We start from the raw sequence: 24,004 nt of genomic DNA, 5'->3' as shown, positions 1-24,004 counted from the left end.
GTTTGCATTTTATGTTTTTAATGTATTGTACACGACCCAGAGAACTTGAATTATTGGGCGGATTAAAAATATAATGAAGAAATCAATAATAATAATAATAATAATGGCAATAGACAAAAAGAAAAACACATATACCTCATCAACATAGCAATACCGAATGACAAAAATGTTGTTGAAAAGGAAGAGGAAAAGAGAGAAAAATATACACCACTAGCCATAGAAGTCAAAGAACTCTGGCAACAGGAAAAGGTCACAATTATTCTGTTAGTCACTGGCTTCACATCAAAAAACTATACAGAAAACCTTCAGAAACTGGGCCTACCAAAATACATCCACACCAACATCTAGAAAGCAGTCCTACTTAAAACATGATCAATTGTCAGGAAATTCCTGAATCTGTAAAAGACATTATTATTATTATTATTATTATTATTATTATTATTATTATTATTTATTACCTGCCTCTCCTTTTGGATCGAGGCGGGGAACAACATCAGTACTAGAATCAACACATCTTAAAAATTCTTGATTTTACATTGATCTGAGTAGGCCTGCCGGAAAAGGCCAGTTTTCAAAGCTGTCTTAAAATCACAGACAGAGTTAATTTTACGAATCTCCTCTGGCAGGCCGTTCCACAATCTGGGGGCGACAGAAGAAAAGGTCCTCTGGGTAACAGATGTCAGCCTAGTTTTGGCTGGCTGAAGTAAGTACTCCCCAGAGGACCTGAGTGGGTGGGGCAGACTGTATGGGAGGTAACCTGACCCAACCATGTAGGGCTATAAAGGTAATGACCAACACTAGAAAAACCACCATGAGCGAGAAAGAGAATAATAATAATAATAATAATAATAATAATAATAATAATAATAATAATAGTAGTAGTAGTAGTAGTAGAGGTAGTGTGCCCGTCTGCCTGTCTGTCTCTCCGTCCATCTCTCAGTGCCTTAGAATTCAAGACCATGAAACTGAGACACCTGAAACCTGGCATGCATACTAAGGAGACCCTCGCGGTGTGCATCCCCAGATTATTTTGTGTTTAAAATCCATTAATTAATTTAGGGTGCAATCTTATACAAAGCAAAAAGTCCTACAACTCTCACCATTCCCCAACCAGCATGAGAGGTTCTCTGAAACTGAATTTGGCCTTTGGGCTGACAGTTTCAACATCCATTCCCTACGCTCATATGATTACCATGCCTTATGTTTATCCCTTGTCTTTGCACTTTGGGCGTTCTGTTTAGGGTTCTAGTTCCTGGGAAGACTACACTTGAAGGGATTTACATGCACGAGCATCCCATGTCAATGTTCACACCTAGTGCATGGCCACTGGAGACAGGGGGAAGCCAAGAAATTGGGGGGGGGGGGCAGACTTACTCCCTAGTAATCCCATGTGTGCCGTGTCATGCATATTGTCAGGTATAGGCCTTGTACCTAGTGGTTAGATTTTTTAGGAAATGACCTCCCTCCTGCTTTGGAGTCCATCTTCGCTTGGGACTTTGAAAGCACTCTGCACATGGACGCTTTGCTATTTGGACTTTGGATATCTAAGAACCGTGCCATGAAAAGTAGTAAGGCTTTTCATAGACCTGGACTTGCATATGCTGTGGATTCTGTGTTCGTGCCCAGACTCAGGTGGCAAGGAGTTCCCAGTCCTTAGCAGAAGGATGGCCTCCTGGGCCTGAGGCTTAACCTTTCCTGAAGTCATGGTAACAGGGTCAGCTCAGTAGTGGTAGGCTGAGACTGACAAGTGCGTGACAGATCTCTCTGCCCGGCTCTGTTGGCTCAGAGCAACCTTTCCTGGGACTTCGTTTTAGGAGATTGGCCATGACCCTTTGAGGAGCCAGCGTATGCAGCGTCTGGAGAAGCTGAAAGCTGTTATTGGCGTACCCTATTCACAAACACCCCTCTCCGAGTGTTTGCCTTAAGGATCGTTTCAGAAAAAAGAGCTTAAAGCTTCAGCTTTAAGTGTGTTTTAGAGATTCTGTAACCATTCAGCTTGTCTACCGTGTGATCTCCTCAATAAAAGACGTCTCACTGATGTGAGTGTCTCGTGTCAGCTTGCCAGCACGTGTGAATGCCAGAGGGAACAGGCAAGAACACGGCTATATAAATAAATAATAATAATAAAAAAATAAAATAATGCATGATGGGGGTTCATGCTGCAGGGAGTTTTTTATGGGAGTGCATTTCAGATACACATTTCATCCCAACCACAACTGGACCACTCAATTCTCCTAATTCTAGACTGCTCCTCAGTTGCCGCATGCAGGTGCATGTCTGGCCCCAATTTCCTGACATAGTTTTAAAACAACAACAGCCTGGTTTGCACCTAACGCTAACCCATATTGAATTCTGGGTTGTGGTGATGTCTGAATCTGGATGTGCTAACAAGCCATGATTTGTTAATGGCAAACAACCCAGAAAGAGAACCCATGATTTGTTGGTGGGTTGTGAACTCTGTTGTTTAAACCATGGATTGTCATTACGTGTGAACTCAGAAGCATGGGTTATTTTACCAGCCTACAGAAATGGCAGGTAAGAGTGGTCAGAAAACCCAGCCCCGCTAGATGCTGCAAAGGCATTTGGGATACAGGGAAGGAGTGGGAGTGGATGAAGGAAGCCAACAACCCAGGGATTGAGAAAACAAACTATGGTTTCTTTGACTGTCTGCCAAATCCTGGATACAGCAACAAACCATGGGTTAAATAAACCATGGGTTAGCATTAAGTGTGAACTAGGCCAATGACTTCCTTTTCTCTTCTGGAAGTATGCAAGATTCTCAGTCCAACTTACAACGGGTCTGGTTGGGGAAAAGGTCCGATGCATCGTGGGAAGTGACCGAAGGAGTCAGATCATCAGCTGAAGACTGTGTCTCCTCTTCCTCTTCCCCGGAAAGCAGATCCTTCGCTATCTGTTCCTTTAACCAACAACCGGAAAGAAAGGAGGGGCGAATGTTTTTAGAATAATTTTAAATATATGTATTTTATTATTCAAAGTGCCCATGATTATGACCTTTAAAATCATAAATGGCTTGCGGCTGCCCAACTTTTAAGATACGGAGGGGAGGCTCTTCTTCACATCCGGAAACATAATCGTATTGGGAAGCGGGAGATGGCCTTCTCTGTGACTGCACCTAGGCTGTGGAATTCCCTGCCAACGGGGAGAGGGGGAGTGTCTGTTTCCCCACCCCCACGATACAGCTTTCCTCTCTTGGGTGGTCATGACATCCTTATTCTGGCAGGGATTTGATCAAAGGTGAGTGGGGTTTTTTAAGTAAATTGATCCGTGTTTTCTCTTTTCAGCTGTCTTTTAACTGCCCCCTCTTTTACTGAGTTCAGATGCGTTCAGATTGCAGGATAGTCAACGGTTGATTAAATAGTCCACCATCGACTACTGTGTCGTCTGGCAAGCATTTTCCACACAACAGTGGGTTATTTCATGTTGACCTACAAAGCTTTTCACTGTCTAGCTCCTTCCTATCTCTCCTCTCTCATCTCACACTATTGCCCCGCTCGTGCTCTTCGCTCCTCTGATGCCCTGTTTCTCACCTGCCCAAGGGTCTCTACTTCCCTTGCTCGGCTTCGTCCATTTTCTTCCACTGCCCCTTATGCCTGGAACGCTCTTCCAGAACATTTGAGAACTACAAGTTCAATTGCAGCTTTTAAAGCTCAGCTAAAAACTTTTCTTTTTCCTAAAGCTTTTAAAACTTGATTTTGTTCTGACTTTATACTGTTAGTTTTACCCTACCCAGTGCCTGTTTACCCTACCCTGTGCCTGTTTGCATTCTCTTCCCCTCCTTATTGTTTTATTAGGATTTTATTAGAATGTAAGCCTATGCGGCAGGGTCTTGCTATTTACTGTTTTACTCTGTACAGCACCATGTACATTGATGGTGCTATATAAATAAATAAATAATAATAATAATAATAATCAACAGTGTGCCAAGTTAACTATCTGCACGACCGTTGATTATCGTGTCATGTGGCGGGCTCCGTGGACTATTTCATGTGCCTACAGAGTCACGAGGCAAAAGTGGCGGAACCCCCCACCACACCAGGCAGAGGGAGACGCTGTCTTGATGCTGTTAAGGCAGAAACCCCCTTCACCGATTACTCCATTGTCGGAACAGGAGGAGGAGAGCGCAGCTCCAGGCACTGACAGTCGGGGGACCCGGCACGAAGGGGAATTCTCATGGGAACCAGCACTGCCACTCTCCATTGGGGAGGACAGAGAAGGGGCTGGGGGTGGGAAATAGTTAACCCTGTGCTAACAGTTGACTCTACAGATGACTATTTAGGGGATACTCCCAAGATGACATCTGTGGAGCTGACTATTAGCACAGGGTTGATTATTGTGTCGTCCGAATGAAGCCACTGTGTCTAATTTTTTTTAAAATAATGATTTTTTTTGTAATTGTTTTTGAAATTGTGGAAAGCTTCTCTGAGCGCTGTGATTATGGCAGAAGGGTGAAATATACATTCACTTACAAACGAACAAAACAAATACAAACAGTGAATCCAGAGAAAGAATGGCCACCATGTACATACAGCCTGAGTATTTCAGAAGACGACCAAAGGGCAGTCACTCAGCTCCAGAGTTCCTTTCTATAAAGCTGTAGCGAGCAATTTCCAGGGGTTAAACTGTCCATCCCCCAATCATCCTGGAGCACAATTTGGTTTAAAACAAAGCACGCATTCCGTGCAACTTTGTTCAAAAAGGAAAATGCAGGTTGGGCGCCACAAAAAAGGGGCAATGGACCACATGTCCCCCCACGTTCCCACCCCCATGTGAATAGGGTGCCCCATAGTTTTTACCCTCGTCCCTCTCCCGGGCTAATGGTGACAAATCATGAGGACTAGGAGCTGAGAAAGCTGGCAGGCTCTCCTGGAAACCGTAGCCCCGAGAGCCAATGGTTCAGCAAAGTCCCAGCTACATAACCCCACTCCCGCAAGTCTCATCCAGGGTGCCCATGTACAAAGCTGCCCCAAGCTGCGCTTACCTTATCCAAGGTCATGTCTGGAAGGTTGGGCGTGGTGGCATCATTGCTCTCACTCTCCTGCTCGGAGATGGGGTCAGAGGCTTCGTAGCCGTACAGTGCCAGCAGTTCCTCAAACGGCATTTCACTGTTCTGAACGGGGGGAGACAGTGATGCTCCATCAGTTACAGAGCCACCCCCCCCACCCGAGAGAGACCAACCTGGGCAAACCTGGAGGTGTCGTAGGGGGGCAATCTGGGCAGCAGGAACATAGGAAGCTACAATAAGTCAGAAGTTGGTCCATCGAGCTCAGTATTGTCCCCCTGGAGTCTCCAACACAAACCCACTGTTTTGAATGAAATGCAATTTGCAGCGTTCCAGCCACACAGGTTAAACACAAAACAAAAATGTGATAATCAAATGAAAACCAGGCGGGGCAGGGAGTCCAGGAGAGACTGAAAGAACTGGGCATGTTTAGCCTGAAGAAGAGAAGATTGAGGGGAGACGTGATAGTACTCTTCAAATACTTAAAAGGTTGGCACACAGAGGAGGGCCAGGTTCTCTTCTCGATCCTCCCAAAGTGCAGGACACGGAATAACGGGCTCAAGTTAAAGGAAGCCAGATTCCAGCTGGACATCAGGAAAAAGTTCCTGACTGTTAGAGCAGTACGACAATGGAATCAGTGACCTAGGGAGGTTGTGGGCTCTCCCACCCTAGAGGCCTTCAAGAGGCAGCTGGACAACCACCTGTCAGGGATGCTTTAGGGTGGATTCCTGCATTGAGCAGGGGGTTGGACTCGATGGCCTTGTAGGCCCCTTCCAACTCTGCTATTCTATGATTCTATAAGAAGTGGGAACAGCCACTAACCTGGATAGCTTTCAAAAAGGGTCCAGCAAAATCATGGTGGGGATGTCTATCGACATCTAGTACCTGAGACAGCCAAGCTAGGGTGACCCTATGAAAAGGAGGACAGGGCTCCTGTATCTTTAACAGTTGTAGAGAAAAGGGAATTTCATTTCTATGCATACAGCACCTGGTGAAATTCCCTCTTCATCACAACAGTTAAAGCTGTAGGAGCCCTGCCCTCTTTTGGATCTGGTCACTCTAGTATAGCATCTACAGCTTTAACTGTTGTGATGAAGAGGGAATTTCACCAGGTGCTGCATGCACACCAATGACACCTGCTGAATTTCTCTTTTCTCTACAACTTTTAAAGATGCAGGAGCCCTGTCCTCCTTTTCATAGGGTCACCCTAGTGACCCCCTAACCCCCAAGAGCAGCGACATCTCAAAAGGTAGGTCAGAACAAGGCCTGTGAGAAGGAGTGCCCATTTGCAAAGGAAGGCTTCTCATGAGTAAAGGACTCCTGGTAAGTAAGGGAGTTCCTCATGAGAAGGACATCTTCCAGGTGCCCCTGATGCACTGCAGCTGGGGCTCTGGGCTCTGGAAGCTCCAGCGTGTAAATCCGCAGTTGAGACCTGCTGCCTGGGGGAATAACATGTTCCTTCATCTCCAGGTACCTTGAAGCTTCTCCTTGGACTGATGTCTGGTGCTGCTGACCCCTGGACTCCAGGCAAGACCCTGCTTTTGGACTGCTCCTTTTTCCTGGACTGGTAATACCACGCTTCTGATCTCTGCCTGCCTTCTGACTTTGCTAAAGACATTTGTTCCTAGTTTGCCCTGAGGCTGAGCCTGAGCTAGCCACAACTGGGTCGTGAGCGCCCAAGGCTGGCCACTGCTGGAAATGGCACGTTGGGCTAGTTGGGCCTGCCTTGATCTGGCCATCTTGTGCCCTTCTGCCCATTTCCAAAGCAGCTTTTGCAACCATCACACAGAGGTTTCCCAAAACTTCTGATAAATAACCCTGCCCCTTGACCCCCTCAGTGGGGGGAGAGGAGGTGAGGTGTCCTGCCTTCTTTTGTATCTGGTCACTTTGGTATAGCTCCTGCAGTTTTAACTGTTGTGATGAAGAGCGGATTTCACCAAGTGCTGCATGCATACAAATGACACCGGCTGAAATTCCCTTTTCTATTCAATGTTAAAGATACAGGAGCCCGGTCCTTCTTTCCATAGGGTCACCCTAGACTGTCCACTCCACTGTTACACCTGAAAAAGGTCTGCCTGTCATAAGAACATAAGAAGTGAATCGCCCAGAGAGCTTCGGCTATTGGGCGGTATAAAAATGTAATAAATAAATAAAATAAAATAAAATAAATGCCATGCTGGATCAGACCAAGGGTCCATCTAGTCCAGCACTCTGTTCACACAGCGGCCAACCAGCCATCGGCCAGGGAAGAACAAGCTCGACATGGTGCAACAGCACCCTCCCGCCCATGTTCCCCAGCAACTGGTGCACACAGGCTTATTGCCTTGAATACTGGAGATGGCACACAACCATCAGGGCTAGTAGCTATGGATAGCCTTTGCCTCCAGGAATTGATCCAACCCCCTTTTAAAGCCATCCAGATTGGTGGCCATCACTACATCTTGTGGTAGTGAGTTCCATAACTTAACTATGCACTGTGTGAAGAAGTCCTTCCTTTTCTTTGTCCTGGATCTCCCACCCATCAGTTCAGGGGATGACCCCGTTGGGTTCTAGTATTTTGAGAGAGGGAGAAAAATGTCTCCCTGTCCACATTCTCCACATCCTGCATAATTTTGTACACCTGTATCCTGTCTCCCCTCAGCCTCCTTTTTTCCAAGCGAAACAATCCCAGCTGTTGTAACCTTCCCTCGTACGGGAGATGCTCCAGCCCCTTAATCATTTGAGTTGCCCTTTTCTGCACTTTTTCTGGCTCTATAATATCCTTTTTTAGGTGTGGTGACCAGAACTGTCCACAGTATTCGAAGTGTGGTCGCACCATAGATTGTGTCCGTCTTTCTAAAGTGTGTAACAGAAAGAATTGCATCCCAAAGAGGAACCCATTTCCTATGTTTCAGCATGAGTCACTGAACTGGGCAAGCCACTTGACGTCGAGGAGGAGAGAGGGCGGGGCGGAGGCTGGCTCAGGAAGAGGAACTTGAAGCAGCCTCCTCCAAAGGACAGCAATTCTGTCACAACTCCGCATCAGGAGTGGCCAAATTATTTAAAAAAGACCTGAAGGAGAAAGGCGGTAGAACTTCCAGTGAAGGCTGGCTGGAAGTAGGCAGGAGGAGTCCAGAGAGTTTCCTGCAAAGATGCACCAGACAGCAGCATCTATGGGTGCTTTGGGCTTTATCTGATATGGGTTGTCATATCAAAATGCTAGAACTGGGGTCATCCCATGAAGCTGATGGGTGGGAGATCCAGGACAAATAAAAGGAAGGACTTCTTCACACAGCGCAGAGTTAAATTATGGAACTCACTACCACAAGATGTAGCGATGGCCACCAATCTGGATGGGTTTAAAAGGGGGTTGGAGACATTCCTGGAGGCAAAGGCTATCCAGGGCTACTAGCCCTGATGGCTATGGTGCCACCTCTAGTATCAGAGGCAGTAAGCCTGTGTGCACCACTTGGTGGGGAACATGGGTGGGAGGGTGCTGTTGCACCATGTCCTGCTTGTTCATCCCTGGCCGATGGCTGGTTGGCCCCTGTGTGAACAGAGTGCTGGAGTAGATGGACCCTTGGTCTGATCCAGCATCAGGGCACTTCTGAGGTTCTTAAGGAGAAGGAGGAGGAGGAGGTGGCGAAGAAGAAGAGGAGGAGGAGGAGAAGGAGAAGGCTTGCGCTATGTCCTGCTTGTTCATCCCTGGCCGATGGCTGGTTGGCCACTGTGGGAACAGAGTGCTGGACTAGACGGAACCTTGGTCTGATGCAGCATCAGGGCCCTTCTTTTGTTCTTATAACAGGAGCCTAAACATGGAGAGGGACCATAGCTGTTTGCAACCCAAAAACCCTGGAGAGCTGCTGCCAGCCAGAGCAGACAGTACTGGGCTAGATGGACAAACGGTCTGATGTGATTTAAGGCAGATCCTTATGTTGTTTATTGCTGTGGGCAAACCAATGCTCCTGGCAAATCACATTTGCAGGTAGTCTGGGAACCACCACCAGAAGGGCTAAGAACAACTTTTTATAAAAACTGCAAAAGCCAAGATTCTCCGCATGCTCAACCGGACACGATGCCCCAGGCAAACGAAGAATGTGAATGTCCGGCCCTCCGAGTCCCTTACCTGGGAGGCATTGAAACTCTTCTCTAGCTCTTCGAAAGGCTTTGCTTTCCCCTGCGTCTGGTCTTGCTCCTCTTCTTCTGTCTCTTCCTGTACCCCGTAGTTCTGAGACAGGATCTCAGCCAGGTTGAACCGGTGGTCAGCTGAGCCCATAGACACCACTGCATAGATCAGGGGAGCGGGGAGAGAACAACAGGAATGGTTAGGTTTATTCCAAAGAAGGCTCCAGTGCTAGCGGTCATATTGCAAGGGCCAGGGGTGGGGTGATTGGGTATTGGTTCATCTATTGGCTTTTAAATTCACCTTCCTGGGCAAACTGCCCACACAAGGCAGTGTACAAGAAATCCAAAATAAAATACAATACTGAGTAAAACAGATTAAAACCATGCTATGCCCTTTTAAAAAAGAACAGTAACCATTCAAAACACAGCAATTAATGAAATGCAGATCCAAATAAAAACATCTGAAGAGCTCTCTTAAAGGTTGATGGTAAGGGAGGGAATTCCACAGATGTGGGGCCACCACCAAAAAGGCCCTTTCCCCAGAATCTTTCAGTCACTGAGTGCAGTGCCCTAGAAGCTGATCTCAAAGGTCAGGTAGGTTCATACAGGGATGAGTGGGCATTCAGGTAAAGTGGTCCCAAGCCATTTAGGCATTAAGGGTCAAAACCATCACTTTACATTGGGGCTGGAAACAAGCAAGTAGCTGGTGGAACTTCTACAGCACCGATGGGCCACCGGTTGCCCTCCAAATGCTTGTATCCTGTGACTCCCATCATCCCTCATCATTGGCTATGTTGACTAAGGCTGATGGGTATGGTAGGCCCAAAGTTCTGGAGGTCCGACAATGGCTCACCCCTGCAATGAGGGATTGGTGTCATGTGTGCTGGCACCTATTCATGTGTATGCAGATGTGTGCTCAGCAGCTGCACCCCTGGCAAGATGTCAGCTGCTGGGGGCAGAGAAAGAAGTGATGGAAAAAGAAAGCGAAGGAGCTCTGCAGCGGGAGAACTGAACAGACCAGCAAAGAGATCCAAAAACTCTGTACCTGCCGTGGTATGAAGGCTGGGTCTCCCAGGACATAAGTTACGCACGGGGTAGGATACAATCCTTGGGCTTTGCCTCCCGATCGAGGCCTTAAAAAAGAAGACAACTCTTATGACACACATTTATTTACTGGCCAGCAGACCTGGCTTTGCACAGTTGGGAATAACCCTTCATTGAACACTGTGAAACATTCAAGCAAACCTACGCAGCTCTCAGAATTGGACACATTGAGACATGGGGACACCCCCCCATCCCCTCTGAGTGGCATTACACCTGCTGGGGTCCCCATAGTATGCACACCAGGTTTCAGGTGTCTAGGTTACACAGTCTTGGTGCCGTGGTGCTGACAGACAGATAACCCTTTTCATTATTATTGATTTCTAGGGATATCCTGCCATTCTACAAAACAATGGAGGCGGCTTCTAATCACTTGCTCTGACCCACACAGGTCTTCAAGTGCAGGGCTGGGGACCACAGCTGCACCACACAGCCCTGACCTCAGGGAGGTCTCAACAGCAGCCCCATCATCAAAACCAACCGGGCATGTTTAGCCTGGAGAAGAGAAGATGGAGGGGAGACATGATAGCACTCTTCAAATACTTGAAAGGTTGTCACACAGAGGAGGGCCAGGATTTATTTATTTATTTATTTATTACACTTATATACCGCTCCCATAGCCAGGGCTCTCTGGGCTCTTCCCGATCTTCCCAGAGTGCAGGACACGGAATAGCGGGCTCAAGTTAAAGGAAGCCAGATTCTGGCTGGACATCAGGAAAAACGTCCTGACTGTTAGAGCAGTACGACAATGGAACCAGTGACCTAGGGAGGTTGTGGGCTCTCCCACATTAGAGGCCTTCAAGAGGCAGCTGGACAACCATCTGTCAGGGATGCTTTAGGGCGGATTCCTGCATTGAGCAGGGGGTTGGACTCGATGGCCTTGTAGGCTCCTTCCAACTCTACTATTCTATGATTCAACCAACCAATCAAGAACTGGCTCCACAAATGTACATTTGGGCTAAAGCTGAACCAGGATGGTGAGGGGTCAGGAAACCAAGTCCTAAGGGGAATGGTTGAAAAAGCTGGGCATGTTTAGCCTGGAGAAGAGAAGATTTAGGGGAGGCATGACGATAGCAGCTTTCCAGTATCTGAACGGCTGCCATGCAGAAGGAGGAGCAGACTTGTTCTCTGTTGCTCCAGGAGGAAGGACTAGAACCAATGGCTGGAATTTGCAGAGAAGCAGATTTCAGCTAAACAGGAGGAGAAATGCCCTGACCACAAGAGCTTTTCACTGCGGAATGGGCTGCCTCAGGAGGTGACAGGCTCTCAGTCACCAAAGATATTTAAGCAGAGGCTGTCCCAAACCGTAGGAAACTCCCTCATGAATCTGGGCCTTGGTCCATCTAGCCCAGGCATGGCTTTTTCCTGCCCTACCTGGAGATATCAGGGATTGAACCTGGGACCTTCTGTAGGCAAATCAGGCACTCTACCACTGAGCAAGGACTTGGAGTACATGGTCTCCAAGATCCCTTCCAACTCTAACTTTCTATGAAGGAGCAGGGCTCAAACATTCCTAAGCCCCAGGACCACTTTTTAAGAAATCATCAAGCCTTCCCCCACGTCTTACCTGAGAGCATTCAGAAAATGCAGCCCACTCCCCAATGTAGTTCACAATGCTTCTTCCAGACCACCACATAGAACAGCACGCTGTCTGTCTTTCACTACTGCCCTGTCCTTCACCAGTTCACCCCCCACCCGAATCATTTCTCTTTCCCAAAGCAGAATTATGAGACTTCTGTTGCCACAATTATCCAGATAAAGCAATTAACAGAAACAGAGACCATAATACAAATAGGGTGGGTGGGTTTGCGCCTTCTTTCACTTTCTAAATCGTCAGCTCTATTCTTCTTTTCTGAACTATTTGCACTTTCATCATCAGCTTCCCGCCTCCCACAAGACTATGTTTGAATTCACATGCATATCTTTCATTTCTCCTTCTTTTAGTTCCTATAATTCCTTTTTCGTGACTGTTAATAGCTACTATTCTAAGTTACTCACCTTATCAATGGTTTTCTCTCTTCCAGAACCTTATTTTCTTCCCCCTTTGATGTAAAACATTTGTGACTTTCTACCTTTTCCAGTTGTACACCCTCTGTCTTTCACCAATCAGTATGATTTTTACTTCTTTGCTATGGTCTGTTGCTGATTTTAATATCACTTTGTCCACTTACCCTCAACCTTCAGTCTTAGAAATGTGCGTCTGTTTCAGGTCTACTCTGCCTATGAACAGTTACCTGCAGTTTTTCACATGGTCCTTTCCCCCCCTTCAACTAAAGTTTCTTGCCCTCATTTTTCTATCAGTGCAAGTCCTCATGTTTCCTTTTTGTTTCCAACCCTATCAGTTTTATTTAATTTCCATCCATGCGCACACCCCATTTTTTCAAATAACGTTATCTATTCTCCTTTCTAATCCTTCCAAAATCCTCAGCTAATAGTATCAAATGATAGCATGATTTACATGCACGCTGTTTCCTGGGGATGACTGAGTGGGACATGCCACCATGGGTGCCTCCAAACGGACACACACACACACAGCTACTAATCATAGAATCATAGAATAGTAGAGTTGGAAGGGGCCTACAAGGCCATCGAGTCCAACCCCCTGCTCAATGCAGGAATCCACCCTAAAGCATCCCTGACAGATGGTGGTCTAGCTGCCTCTTGAAGGCCTCTAGTGTGGGAGAGCCCACAACCTCCTTAGGTCACTGTTCCATTGTCATGCTGCTCTAACAGTCAGGAAGTTTTTCCTGATGTCCAGCCGGAATCTGGCTTCCTGTAACTTGAGCCCATTATTCTGTGTCCTGCACTCTGGGAGGATCAAGAAGAGATCCAGGCCCTCCTCTGTGTGACAACCTTTTAAGTATTTGAAGAGTGCTATCATGTCTCCCCTCAGTCTTCTCTTCTCCAGGCTAAACATGCCCAGTTCTTTCAGTCACTCTTCAGAGGGCTTTGTTTCCAGACCCCTGATCATCAAAATGCATTGGGCAGCGATGTCACCTTTCCCTCTGTAATGGAGAGAATAAAGGCAAGCAGTGGGACAGCACAGGACAGCAAGAAACAGAAGACGACACCTGCACTCCCCACCAACCCCACATCAGATTGTCAATAATGCACATTAAAAAAAAAAAAACTCATCCGGATGCACCCCACCAAGTGAGCATTTTCCTCCCCCACTGCTACTTATTAAAGCTGAACAGAGTGCTCAGCCTAACCCTGTCCTCACTGGGCCCGCTCCCTCTCCTTACACTTGCACACAGCCCTCACCTGCTGCCATTCCATCTTTGGAATCCTCCCACTGCCCATGGCAGCCCAATATTTCTCCTTTTGGGGGCTTTATTTCACCCTACGGGCCTTCCCTCTCCTACTCACAAAATACCAGATATTTTCCTCTAAGCCTCCTGGGTCCCCTACTTCTATCCAGAGTGACTCTCCTGCAGTCATAGAATCATAGAATAGCAGAGTTGGAAGGGACCTACAGGGCCATCGAATCCAACCCCCTGCTCAATGCAGGAATCCACCCTAAAGCATCCCTGACAGATGGTTGTCCAGCTGCCTCTTGAAGGCCTCTAGTGTGGGAGAGCCCACGACCTCCCTAGGGAACTGGTTCCATTCCATTGTTGCACCTGCATGGGAGACACTGACTTTACTAATAGGGGGATGTGATTCTCTTTTCATACCGCATTTCAGTGGCAGAGCCCTCTGGTTCCATCCCAGCCATCTACAGTTACAAGGGTCAGGTACCAGGGGATTGAAAGACCCTTCTCTGCCTAAGATGACCCTGGAACACTGCTTCCAGAGTAGACTTAGTCTGGGGTGGATGGATGGACATGCAGTCTGACCTGGTATAAGCCAGCTTCCTATGGCACATAGATTGATACAAGATGATGTGACTCTTTCAAGAGCCACAGAACTCTTCATGAGCATGAAGCATGTATGCTCCACTTGCAATCTAAATATTTCACTCTCCTAAGAAAGCCAAAGTACAGGTGTCGTGTTTCTCAAAACCTCCCGCCTTCTTGGGAGACAATAATGAGGCCTGCTAAGTAATCCACAAAGCTTTATTTAAGCAATAAACATCTCTTCCCACCTGAAGAGAATCTTATTTTTTGGAACTAGGCAAAACTATGCAAACTAAGCGAGACAATTGTCCTTTCAAGGATAATGGAAAGCCTTTTCCCAAGATGCGTTAACTTCAGAGAGACTAGTTCTGAGGCGGCTTCTGACGGGACACCAACCGGGCAGACTTTCTCTCGCCTTCCTTTAGCTCCGCCCGTTTTAGTCTGCGGCATACTCTAGGATCGGCTAACCTCTCCATGCTCTCTTCCTCGGAAGAATGTTGGCTTCCCATTGACTGTGTATTATTTGCCCTTGAGGAGATAAGCTCTGGAGAAAGTTCGCTCCCAGCTGGGGAAGAGCCCGTGAGAGCTTTCTCCCCCACTGGTACAGGCTGATCTGTTTCTCGCATTGACTCCTCTACTTCAGAGTCTGATTCTGATTGATCACTTGAAACACCTTCTTCCAACCCAGGGGGAGCAAGGCTAGACATGACAGCAGGTTTCCTAAAGTCCCCCCTTTGCACCCATCCTCAAAATCGGGACTAAAGTATGTTGCACACTCTGATTGGCAGCAGCGGTCCAACTTCTCAGGCAGAGGTTTTTCCCAGGCTTGGTTGGCACCTGTCATGTCCTAGGGACTGAGCCTGGGGCCTTGTCTGTGCAAAGCATGTTCTTTACCAACGAGCTAGGCTCTTTCCTCTAAAGCTAAAGTAAGATTCCAGATCTCATGATTCTGAATAAAAGGCTGCTTTAGAAAGGAACAGAGATAGGAAGCTGCCTTAGACTGAGCCTCTCAGTATTGCCTTACACTGACTGGCAGTGGCTCTCCAGGGTCAGATGGGAGTTTTTCCCAGCCTGGGGATTTTCCCACCTAGAGATTTGTGCATGCAAGGGATGAGCTCCACCACTAAGCTATTACACCTCCCCTCTTCACATCTGTCCTTCATCCTCTCTTTCTGCCCCTTCCTATGGTTCAGTTTCCTTTCTTTCCCTTAACCTTTCTTGATATATGCTTTAGGGTAGATTCGTGCATTGAGCAGGGGGTTGGACTCGATGGCCTTATAGGCCCCTTCCAACTCTATGATTCTAGGATTCTATAGTCTCTAGACCCGGACTGTTTAAAAGAGAGCCATGAATAAATAGTCACCTTCCATTCACAGTGTCCTATGCACACAGATGCTTCGGAAGAAACAGCCATTAACACTGGAGATAGCAGAATCAGGAATCAAAATGCCGCCAGGCAGAAGATGCCTTCTTAAGAACAGCAAGGTTCTGTGGCAGTGGAGCACTGAATTTCGAGACACAACCATGGGAATATCAGTTCCTTGCCTACTAGGAAAACTTTGCAAAGAGGATGCCTTCAACTCAAAGCCAAGAGCACAACATGTGCTGCAATGCACTAGTCCCTAGTGTCTTATTAACAACTGAGGATGCAATCTCATTAGAGGTAGTCTTGTCTGCTTGAAGAAAGAATCCAATGGATGACAGGAATGGAAGTTAGGAACAGTGAACGGCTTGATCCAAGAGAGAACTCACTTTCAGCAAGTGGATTAAAGATTATGTTGATTTCTTTTTCCAAACTCAAGGGCTGGGGTCCTCTAAATATATAAAACACAAGTTGAGGCCAATTCCTATAGATCTTGAACAATCTTTTCAGTTCAGTTCAAAGGTGGAATGTAACAAAAATTAAACACTGGCTCATTATGCATGGTATGGAGAATGTGAACAGGGAGACATTTTTCTCCCTCTCTCAAAATACTAGAACCCAAGGGGGTCATCCCATGAAACTGATGGGTGGGAGATCCAGGACAAATAAAAGGAAGGACTCCTTCACACAGCGCAGAGTTACATTATGGAACTCACTACCACGAGATGTAGTGATGGCCACCAATCTGGATGGCTTCAAAAGGGGGTTGGATCAATTCCTGGAGGCAAAGGCTATCAATGGCTACTAGCCCTGATGGTTGTGTGCTATCTCCAGTATTCAAGGCAATAAGCTTGTGTGCACCAGTTGCTGGGGAACATGGGTGGGAGGGTGCTGTTGCACCATGTCTTGCTTGTTCATCCCTGGCTGATGGCTGGTTGGCCACTGTGTGAACAGAGTGCTGGACTAGTTGGAATCCTGGACTGATCCAGCAGGGCACGTCTTATGTTCTTATAATATTGAAACCCTCTTTGATAGATTGAAGAACTTTTTCCAGCCTCACTACTGTCACAAGAATAGTCACACTTTAGCGATGCACTATCAGAATCAGCTTGGACTTGAACAGGGAGCTTCCTCTTCCATGCGCTGGTGTCCTGAAAGGATGCTTTTATCTTCAACTCTGCAGCCACAGGAAAGCCATGACAATCAGATCAAGTGGTTCAAATTCCCACTGATCCTAACAAGAACTTTGGTTGGCAGAAGTATGGGTGCTAAAAATGTCCCTTCAATAAGAAGTGCTGAGTGGCCTTGTTGGTGATGTAAGTGGTAGGTTCCATTGCCTTCTAAAAGGTCACACTTTCAAGTTTCTTCTTAAAGTTCCTCTGGTGGCACCAATCCAGATGGCCACCAAGTCCAAACAACTACCAAGAAATGAGAGTTCGGGATGAATTCTGTCTTCAAAGAAGATTGCCTCAAACTTCATGCAATATTTCATGTTAATTCACAAGTAAAAAAAAACTCAAGGTAATACCCAGCCTTTTCTTCCTTCAATGAAAAGTCAAGTTTTCATAGATTCCATTGTAGAACAACCACCAATGAGGAAATTCCATCGTAACGCTACATACTACAGCTCATTTTCTCTTGCGTGTAAATCTATACCGTACTTAAAAAGCACACTTGACACACATCAGGATGCACCTCCCTATTACTCAATGAGTTCCACATAATTACAGCTGCCAAAGTTTAAAAATTAAACAGTTCAGCCAAACACAGGGTCATGAGTAGGTTCTGAGTACATTGTGGTTTGGTCTTATGTGACAATCATTCAGTGCTCATTCGTGCCTTGGGGCCAGATGCTCTCGGCAGACCCGCTCCTTGAGTGGGCCTATTACTGCTGCCTTCTCCCTTCAGACCCATATTTGCACAACTGCCCAGACAGAGAGATGCTGCCCCATCGCCTCACTTGTCACTGCTTCCCTACATGCTCAGAGAAGGCAGGTGAAGATGCAGAGGGACGTATCCACACTTTGTCATATTTAGACCCACTGAAATCAGTGGGATTTTAGTTAGTCATGGCTAATTTAAGACCAACTGATTTCAATGGTCTTCCGTTAAGCCTGGATCCAACCCAAGCGGAGGAGGGATAGGGGTGTAGGCCACAGCAGATGCCCAATGATGATCAGAGTTGCCAATTAAATCCCCTGACCATGTTTTTGAGAAGGTGATATGGATATTGGAGAAATCAGATCAACAATTCTTTTATCCCACTCCTATAGTTTCCAAACTGGCCACAGGACTAAGACTGCTTTAAGCTGCATTTAGACAATCCATCAAGCCATGATTTGGAGGTATGGGAAGGAACCCCTCCTTCTTCCATTTCATTCCTCTTTCTCTAGCCCAAGGCTTAACCAATTCCATTCTCATTTGATCAAACCACTGTTTGTTGATTTGGATATAAAAGCCAGGGCCGGCATCAAGAGTAGGCATAGTCGGGCACCTGTCGAGGGCCCACACCTCAGCAGGTTCCCGTGGACAAGAGCCCTCTGGAGATGATCCTCCTCTTCTTCATGCAACCTGCCTGTTCACCTGCCTCTCACTCTGACCCAGACAACAGAGGTCGTGAGGAGGAGCAATAGGTGCTGCTGCTGTCTTGCGCTCAGCCTGTCAAACAAGCAAGTGGTAATGATGATGAGAAAAGTGCATCAGCAACTAGTGACAATAGCAGGTGCTGGCCCTGGCCTTTTTGTAAACCGCCCAGAGAGCTTTGGCTATAGGGCGGTATATAAATGTAATAAATAATAATAAATAATAATAGCAGAGTGGAGGGAGTCTCAGTGAGAGAGTGGGCCAATGGAGGGGTCTTGCCCAAGGGACCTCAGAAACCCGGAGCTGGAATTGCTAATAGCAAACTAGAGCCCCGGGCACCAAGGGAGGAGGGAAAGCGCAAGCACAGGGCTTGGTCCTGACCTTCCAAACCATGGTTTGGAGGATCATCTGAATGCAGTCACCGTAGCACTGGTGGATGATCTTCAACAAGGGATACATTTCCTGTTGGTTCATGTAGATCTCTCAGCATTGCTTTGTGCAGTTGACCATAATATTGGGTCACATTCAGGAATTGGCAGAGGTGAAGGGGGGCTTCCAGTGTTAAACTGGCTCTACTCCTTTCGCTCAGTGTACCCAGAAATTCTGCTGGGGAATTTTTTTTCATTATCATCCTGAGATTTATCTTGAGTTGTGCTGCAGCGTTCAAATTTATCCTTACTTACTATTTAACATCTAAAGCTGCTGGAAGAGATTGGTCAAAGACTAGGAGTGAGACATTTCCAATACACTGATGATTACACCCAATTCTATTTTTCCATTTAGATCTGTATCAACTTGGTGCCCCCCAGATGTTTTGGACTAAAACTCCCACCATTCCTGAACCTTGGCCATTCAATCTCATGGCCTCCAATATCACCTGTATGCCGATGACACACAACTATACCTCTCATCTCCGGAACTTTCTCCTGATGTCCACGATCGTATCTCAGCATGTCTTTCAGATATCTCAGCCTGGCTGCTTCATCGCCGTTTGAAACTCAATATGGCAAAAACTGAACTGCTTGTTTTTCCTCCTAAACCTTCTCCTCACCTCTCATTCTCTCTTACTGTCAACGATGTCACGCTTACTCCGGTCAAGGAAACTCGTAGCCTTGGCTTTATATTTGATTCCTCGCTCTCCTTTATTCCTCATATCGAGGCAGTAGCTAAATCTTGTCGTTTCTTCCTGTATAATATTGCCAGGATTCGACCATTTTTGTCTGTCTCTTCTGCCAAGACTCTCGTTCACGCACTGGTTATCTCTCGGTTGGACTACTGCAACCTCCTCCTCTCTGGCCTACCCTCGTCTCACATCAGTCCGCTGGTCTCTGTCCACCACTCTGCTGCTAAGATCATCTTCCTGGCCCGCCGCTCTGACCATGTCACTCCGCTTCTGAAATCTCTTCATTGGCTCCCAATTCATTCCAGAATCCAATACAAACTTCTCCTGTTGACCTTCAAAGCTTTTCACGGTCTAGCTCCTGCCTATCTCTCCTCTCTCATCTCACACTATTGCCCCGCTCGTGCTCTTCGCTCCTCTGATGCCATGCTTCTTGCCTGCCCAAGGGTCTCTACTTCCCTTGCTCGGCTTCGTCCATTTTCCTCTGCTGCCCCTCATGCCTGGAATGCTCTTCCAGAACACCTGAGAACTACCAACTCAATCACAGCTTTTAAAACACAGCTAAAAACTTTTCTTTTCCCTATAGCTTTTAAACTTTGAGTTTGTTCTGACTCTATACTGTTAGCTTCACCCTTCCCGGTGCCTGTTTACACTTCCCTGTGCCTGTTTGCATTCTCCTTCCCTTCTTATTGTTTACTACAACTTTATTAGATTGTAAGTCTATGCGGCAGGGTCTTGCTATTTACTGTGTTATCTGTACAGCACCATGTACATCGATGGTGCTATATAAATAAATAATAATAATAATAACATTCTGACTGGGGGCAATGGGAGTGGTAGTCCAAAACATCTGGAAAGCACCAGGTTTGGGAAGGCTGCTCTACTGGTACATCCCAGCACTCTGGATGAGAAGGGCCAGTTGCGTACCAGTGAAGCTTGACCCTCATTGAAAGATCAAGTCCAGAGTGTGAGCGTGATCAGGACTCTGACTGGCTTTTGGCTAATAAAGAGCTGCTTTACCAGTTCTGGGCACCACACTTCAAGAAAGACGCAGACAAGTTGGAGCGTGTTCAGAAGAGGGCAACCAGGATGATCAGGGGTCAGGAAATAAAGCCCTATGAAGAGAGACTGAAAGAACTTGGCATGTTGAGTCTGGAGAAGAGAAGATTGAGGGGAGACATGGTAGCACTCTTCAAATACTTAAAAGGTTGTCACACAGAGGAGGGCCAGGATCTCCTCTTGATCCTCCCAGAGTGCAGGACACGAAATCATGGGTTCAAGTTACAGGAAGCCAAATTCCGGCTGGATATCAGGAAAAAATTCCTGACTGTTAGAGCAGTACAACGATGGAACCAGTTACCTAGGGAGGTTGTGGGCTCTCCCACACTAGAGGCCTTCAAGAGGCAGCTGGACAACCATTTGTCAGTTCTGTAATGTGGATTCCTGCATTGAGCAAGGGGTTGAACTTGATGGCCTAATAGGCCTCTTCCAACTCTACTATTCTATGATTCAAGTTCGATGGCTGCATCCCCTTTCTGAAGAAAGGAGATATGGTAACCATTATCTTGCAACTTCCATTTCACTGCTGCAATGCACTCCATGGAGGGCCTTTCTCAAAAAGTACCCATTACAGAGTAAGGCCCCCCCCACACACACACACATACTTATGAGAGCCAACTTTCCAATGATTGACAAAAAAGATTGGGGGCTCAAATAGCAAGAAAACCGTAGACAAAGTCAGTGGAACCCGTAACAAGTGAGAAAAGTAACAATTATTATCATTAGAAAATAACAATATATCACATATATCACATGATTATATATATCACATGATTATAATATCTTGTTCTGTTATAATCTAATAGTAATAATGCTCACTTCTCTCACTTCCGATGGAGTTCCACCAACTTTCTTATGGGCATCAAATCATCAACAAAAGATGATCTCCTATAAATACATATACACCACCCTGAAATTTTAAACAGAATTAAGGCCAGTATAGAAGTGCTTTGAATAAAATAAATATATTGGCTCCCACCCACAACCTCTTTTCCCTGAATATCAATGGAACACTTTGGTAGACTGTGCAAAGTAAGAGGACTGTATGTGTGTCTTTCACCCCCATAGTATGGAATTCCAGCAAATACACCCCAATAGTTGTGTGCTTTGGTACTAAAACACGGAAGTGTGGACAGATGTCGAGTGGTCATGCCCACAGAGTCCATTTCCTGGAACACATGACATCTATTTGCTTAGGTTTACATCCTACCCAGCCCATGCCCCAAACTCAAAATGGAGAACAAGACATCAGAAATTAAATCCAAGGAAACCTATTGGAAGTTAGATGATAAAACCTGCAGTGTCCCAAGATCTCCATCTCATCCATTCTTCCTTTCCTGCAATGCCCTTAACCTCCCATACATACCTAGCTGCCCTCCTTAACAATTTTCCCCACTGCCTTCCAATTCTGCATCCCTTATCTTGGTTTCCCCTCTCATGGCAGCCTCCATCTGTTACTCCCCAAATTTCAGCCAGTTCCCCAATTGTTCCACTTGATCCCACCCAACCTCACCAGCAGTGTCCACCAATGTTCCCATCTGAGCTTGGATCAACCCTTTGAATGCTACCACAGTTTATTGCCATCAGCTGCACCCTTAATTTATTAATGATCTACTATTGACACTCCATTTTTCATGTGGTCAGTACCCCTCGCCACCACCTTGGCTCCAAATCACCATTTTTCACATGGTCTCCTACACGCTGAGGATGTTACTTGCTGCTTCTTTACAATCTGACTCTCTTTAGACCCCATCTCCCTTCAAATCTCAGACGAGCCTCCATAACTTCCCATGTCTTCCCAGGTAGAAACCTCCAAACTACCATAACTACACAAGCGTGAGCCCCCAAGTAAGAACAATTCCATTACTGATGCTCAGGATGTTCCCCTTTTCTATGAACTCCAAAGGTCCAACAATGCTTCTCCAGTCCACCTTCCCATATCAGCTACCTTGATCCCCTCCAAGACCCCGTTATGGTCCTTCTTGGTCAGCTTCATCCTTTGTTCCAGCTTAATCCCTTCATTAGCAATTACTTGATCCCCAAAAGTTGAACCCCTCATTATATAGTACTCCAATTCATGTGCAAACCCCAAAGCTCTTTTGCCCCTCCCCAAACGCCCCAGATGTGCCCTCTCCAAAGTCCCAATTGTCTCACTGCCATCCTCTGCACACCTAAGTGTTTGCTAGCCCTATTCATAACCCCTCCCCCCAAAAATTCCTGGCTGCATCATCTCCATCGGTGGCATTCCTATGTCTCTGCTTTGCCCCCTACCAAAATCCCAGCTGTGCTGCTCTTTCCAAAGACACACCATCCCTGGATCCCAAAGTCCTTGCAGATTCAAACTGCATCCTTCCAAAATTTCCAGCTCTTTCATTCTCGTCACCTGAATCCCCCAAAGTCCATGTGATTCGCCCCCCCCAATAAAAGTTCCAGCTGTGTTTTATGTTCCCCCATGAAACACACAATTCTTCCACCTTCCCCTGGTTCCCCTAATTTTCTCTGGAATCCTCCTAAAGAAAACTCCAGCTACTTTGTGGCCATTAGTTGCCCCATATAAAAGTCTCCCCGACCCCACAAAAGCCACTTCCATCCTGACAGTCCTTGCACCCATAATTTTTTGCAGAAGCCACCAAAACTTCCATCTGCTTCATGCCAATCACCCAATTCCCTGGAGTCCCCTTGAAAGTCTCAGCCACACTACTCATAGACCCCATAAAACACGTTTCCAGCTGCCTCTGCACCCCTAAATCTTTGCTGACACCTCCACCCCACCTACAGCATTAGCTGTACCTCTAAGTAATTGCTGCCCCCCTTAAAATCTTCCTCAGCCCTATAGCACCCACAATCTTGACATGTCCACACTTGCACCCCCTAAGTGTTCATTGAGCCCTCTCCCCAAAAAACTCCAGCTGCTTTGTGGACCGCTGCTGCACCCCAAAGTCATTGCTGCCCTCAGAAAATTCTCCCCAACCCTACAGAGCCCCACAGCTCTCACACCTCCACCCCTGCACCCCCGAAGTCCTCACTAAGCCCCCCCAAAACTCCAGCCCTCAATGCCCATCAGCCTCACCTCTAAATGCTTAGGACCCCCCAGAAAACTCCCAACTGCACCCCCAGAAAGTCACAAGTGCTCCATCCTTGCCTCCATTGCACCCCTTTAGCCCTTGCTGGAACCTCCAAGTCGCCCATTCAAAGAATAAACTCCACCTGCTTTATGCAGCTCCTCTCCTGCCTTCCCATAAGTCCCAGCTGGGGGGGTCCCCAAAAGCCCCCACTGCCCCCCCACTTCCTCCTCCCCAAGAAGACCCCCCAAAACAAATGCAAGCCCCACCCCTCCCCACCCCACCGGGGTGCCCCCGTCCGCCTCTGCGGGGAGAGGACGGAGGAGAGACCCGACTTTCCGTCCCCCCCTCCCTTGACACTCTCACACACACTCACCTCCGCCATAGCCGAGAGTGCGAACGGCCTGGGGGGGGCGAGGAGAGCCCCGGATGTGGAGCCGCCCGCTGATTGGCTGCTACGCACGGGAGATGAGAGGGGGAGGGGGAGGAGGCAAGAGAGGAAGGAGGGGCGGGGAGGGGGCAAATGGGGGAGGCGAGAGGGTAGATGATGGGGGGGAGGGAGGCAGGTGGGGGGGAGCGAGGAGGAGGAGGAGGAGGAGGAGGGGGGTCAGAAGTGGAAATGTGGGGTGAGCAGAGGTAAAATGTTAGGAGGGAAGAGGTGGCCATGTGAGAAATGTGGGGCAAGTGGGGTGTGCTGAGGTAAAATGGGGGGAGATAAGAGGGGCAAGGTAAAGGGGAGGGGAAGTGGGGGGG

The 24,004-nt window shown here is 47.1% G+C and overlaps 1 protein-coding gene across 1 annotated transcript in view; it reads right to left on the bottom strand.

Moving 5' to 3' along the window:
- The window catches only part of MIER2 (MIER family member 2), a 40,809-nt gene extending 17,159 nt beyond the window's left edge, over positions 1–23,650 (bottom strand). The window contains exons 1-5 of the mRNA XM_063146913.1: positions 23,628–23,650; positions 10,170–10,257; positions 9,126–9,283; positions 5,000–5,128; positions 2,794–2,917 (exon numbers count right to left, since the gene is read on the bottom strand). Of these exons, the coding sequence (XP_063002983.1) occupies positions 2,794–2,917; positions 5,000–5,128; positions 9,126–9,283; positions 10,170–10,257; positions 23,628–23,636 (508 nt within the window). The 5' untranslated portion in view covers positions 23,637–23,650. The remainder of the gene's footprint in view (positions 1–2,793; positions 2,918–4,999; positions 5,129–9,125; positions 9,284–10,169; positions 10,258–23,627) is intronic.
- Positions 23,651–24,004: the final 354 nt, after the last annotated feature.

This window comes from Elgaria multicarinata, chromosome 23 (assembly GCF_023053635.1).
Source record: "Elgaria multicarinata webbii isolate HBS135686 ecotype San Diego chromosome 23, rElgMul1.1.pri, whole genome shotgun sequence".
Classification (NCBI taxonomy): domain Eukaryota; kingdom Metazoa; phylum Chordata; class Lepidosauria; order Squamata; family Anguidae; genus Elgaria; species Elgaria multicarinata.
The sequence above is the reverse complement of the archived record's forward strand: the minus strand, read 5'-3'. Positions and strand labels throughout refer to the sequence as shown.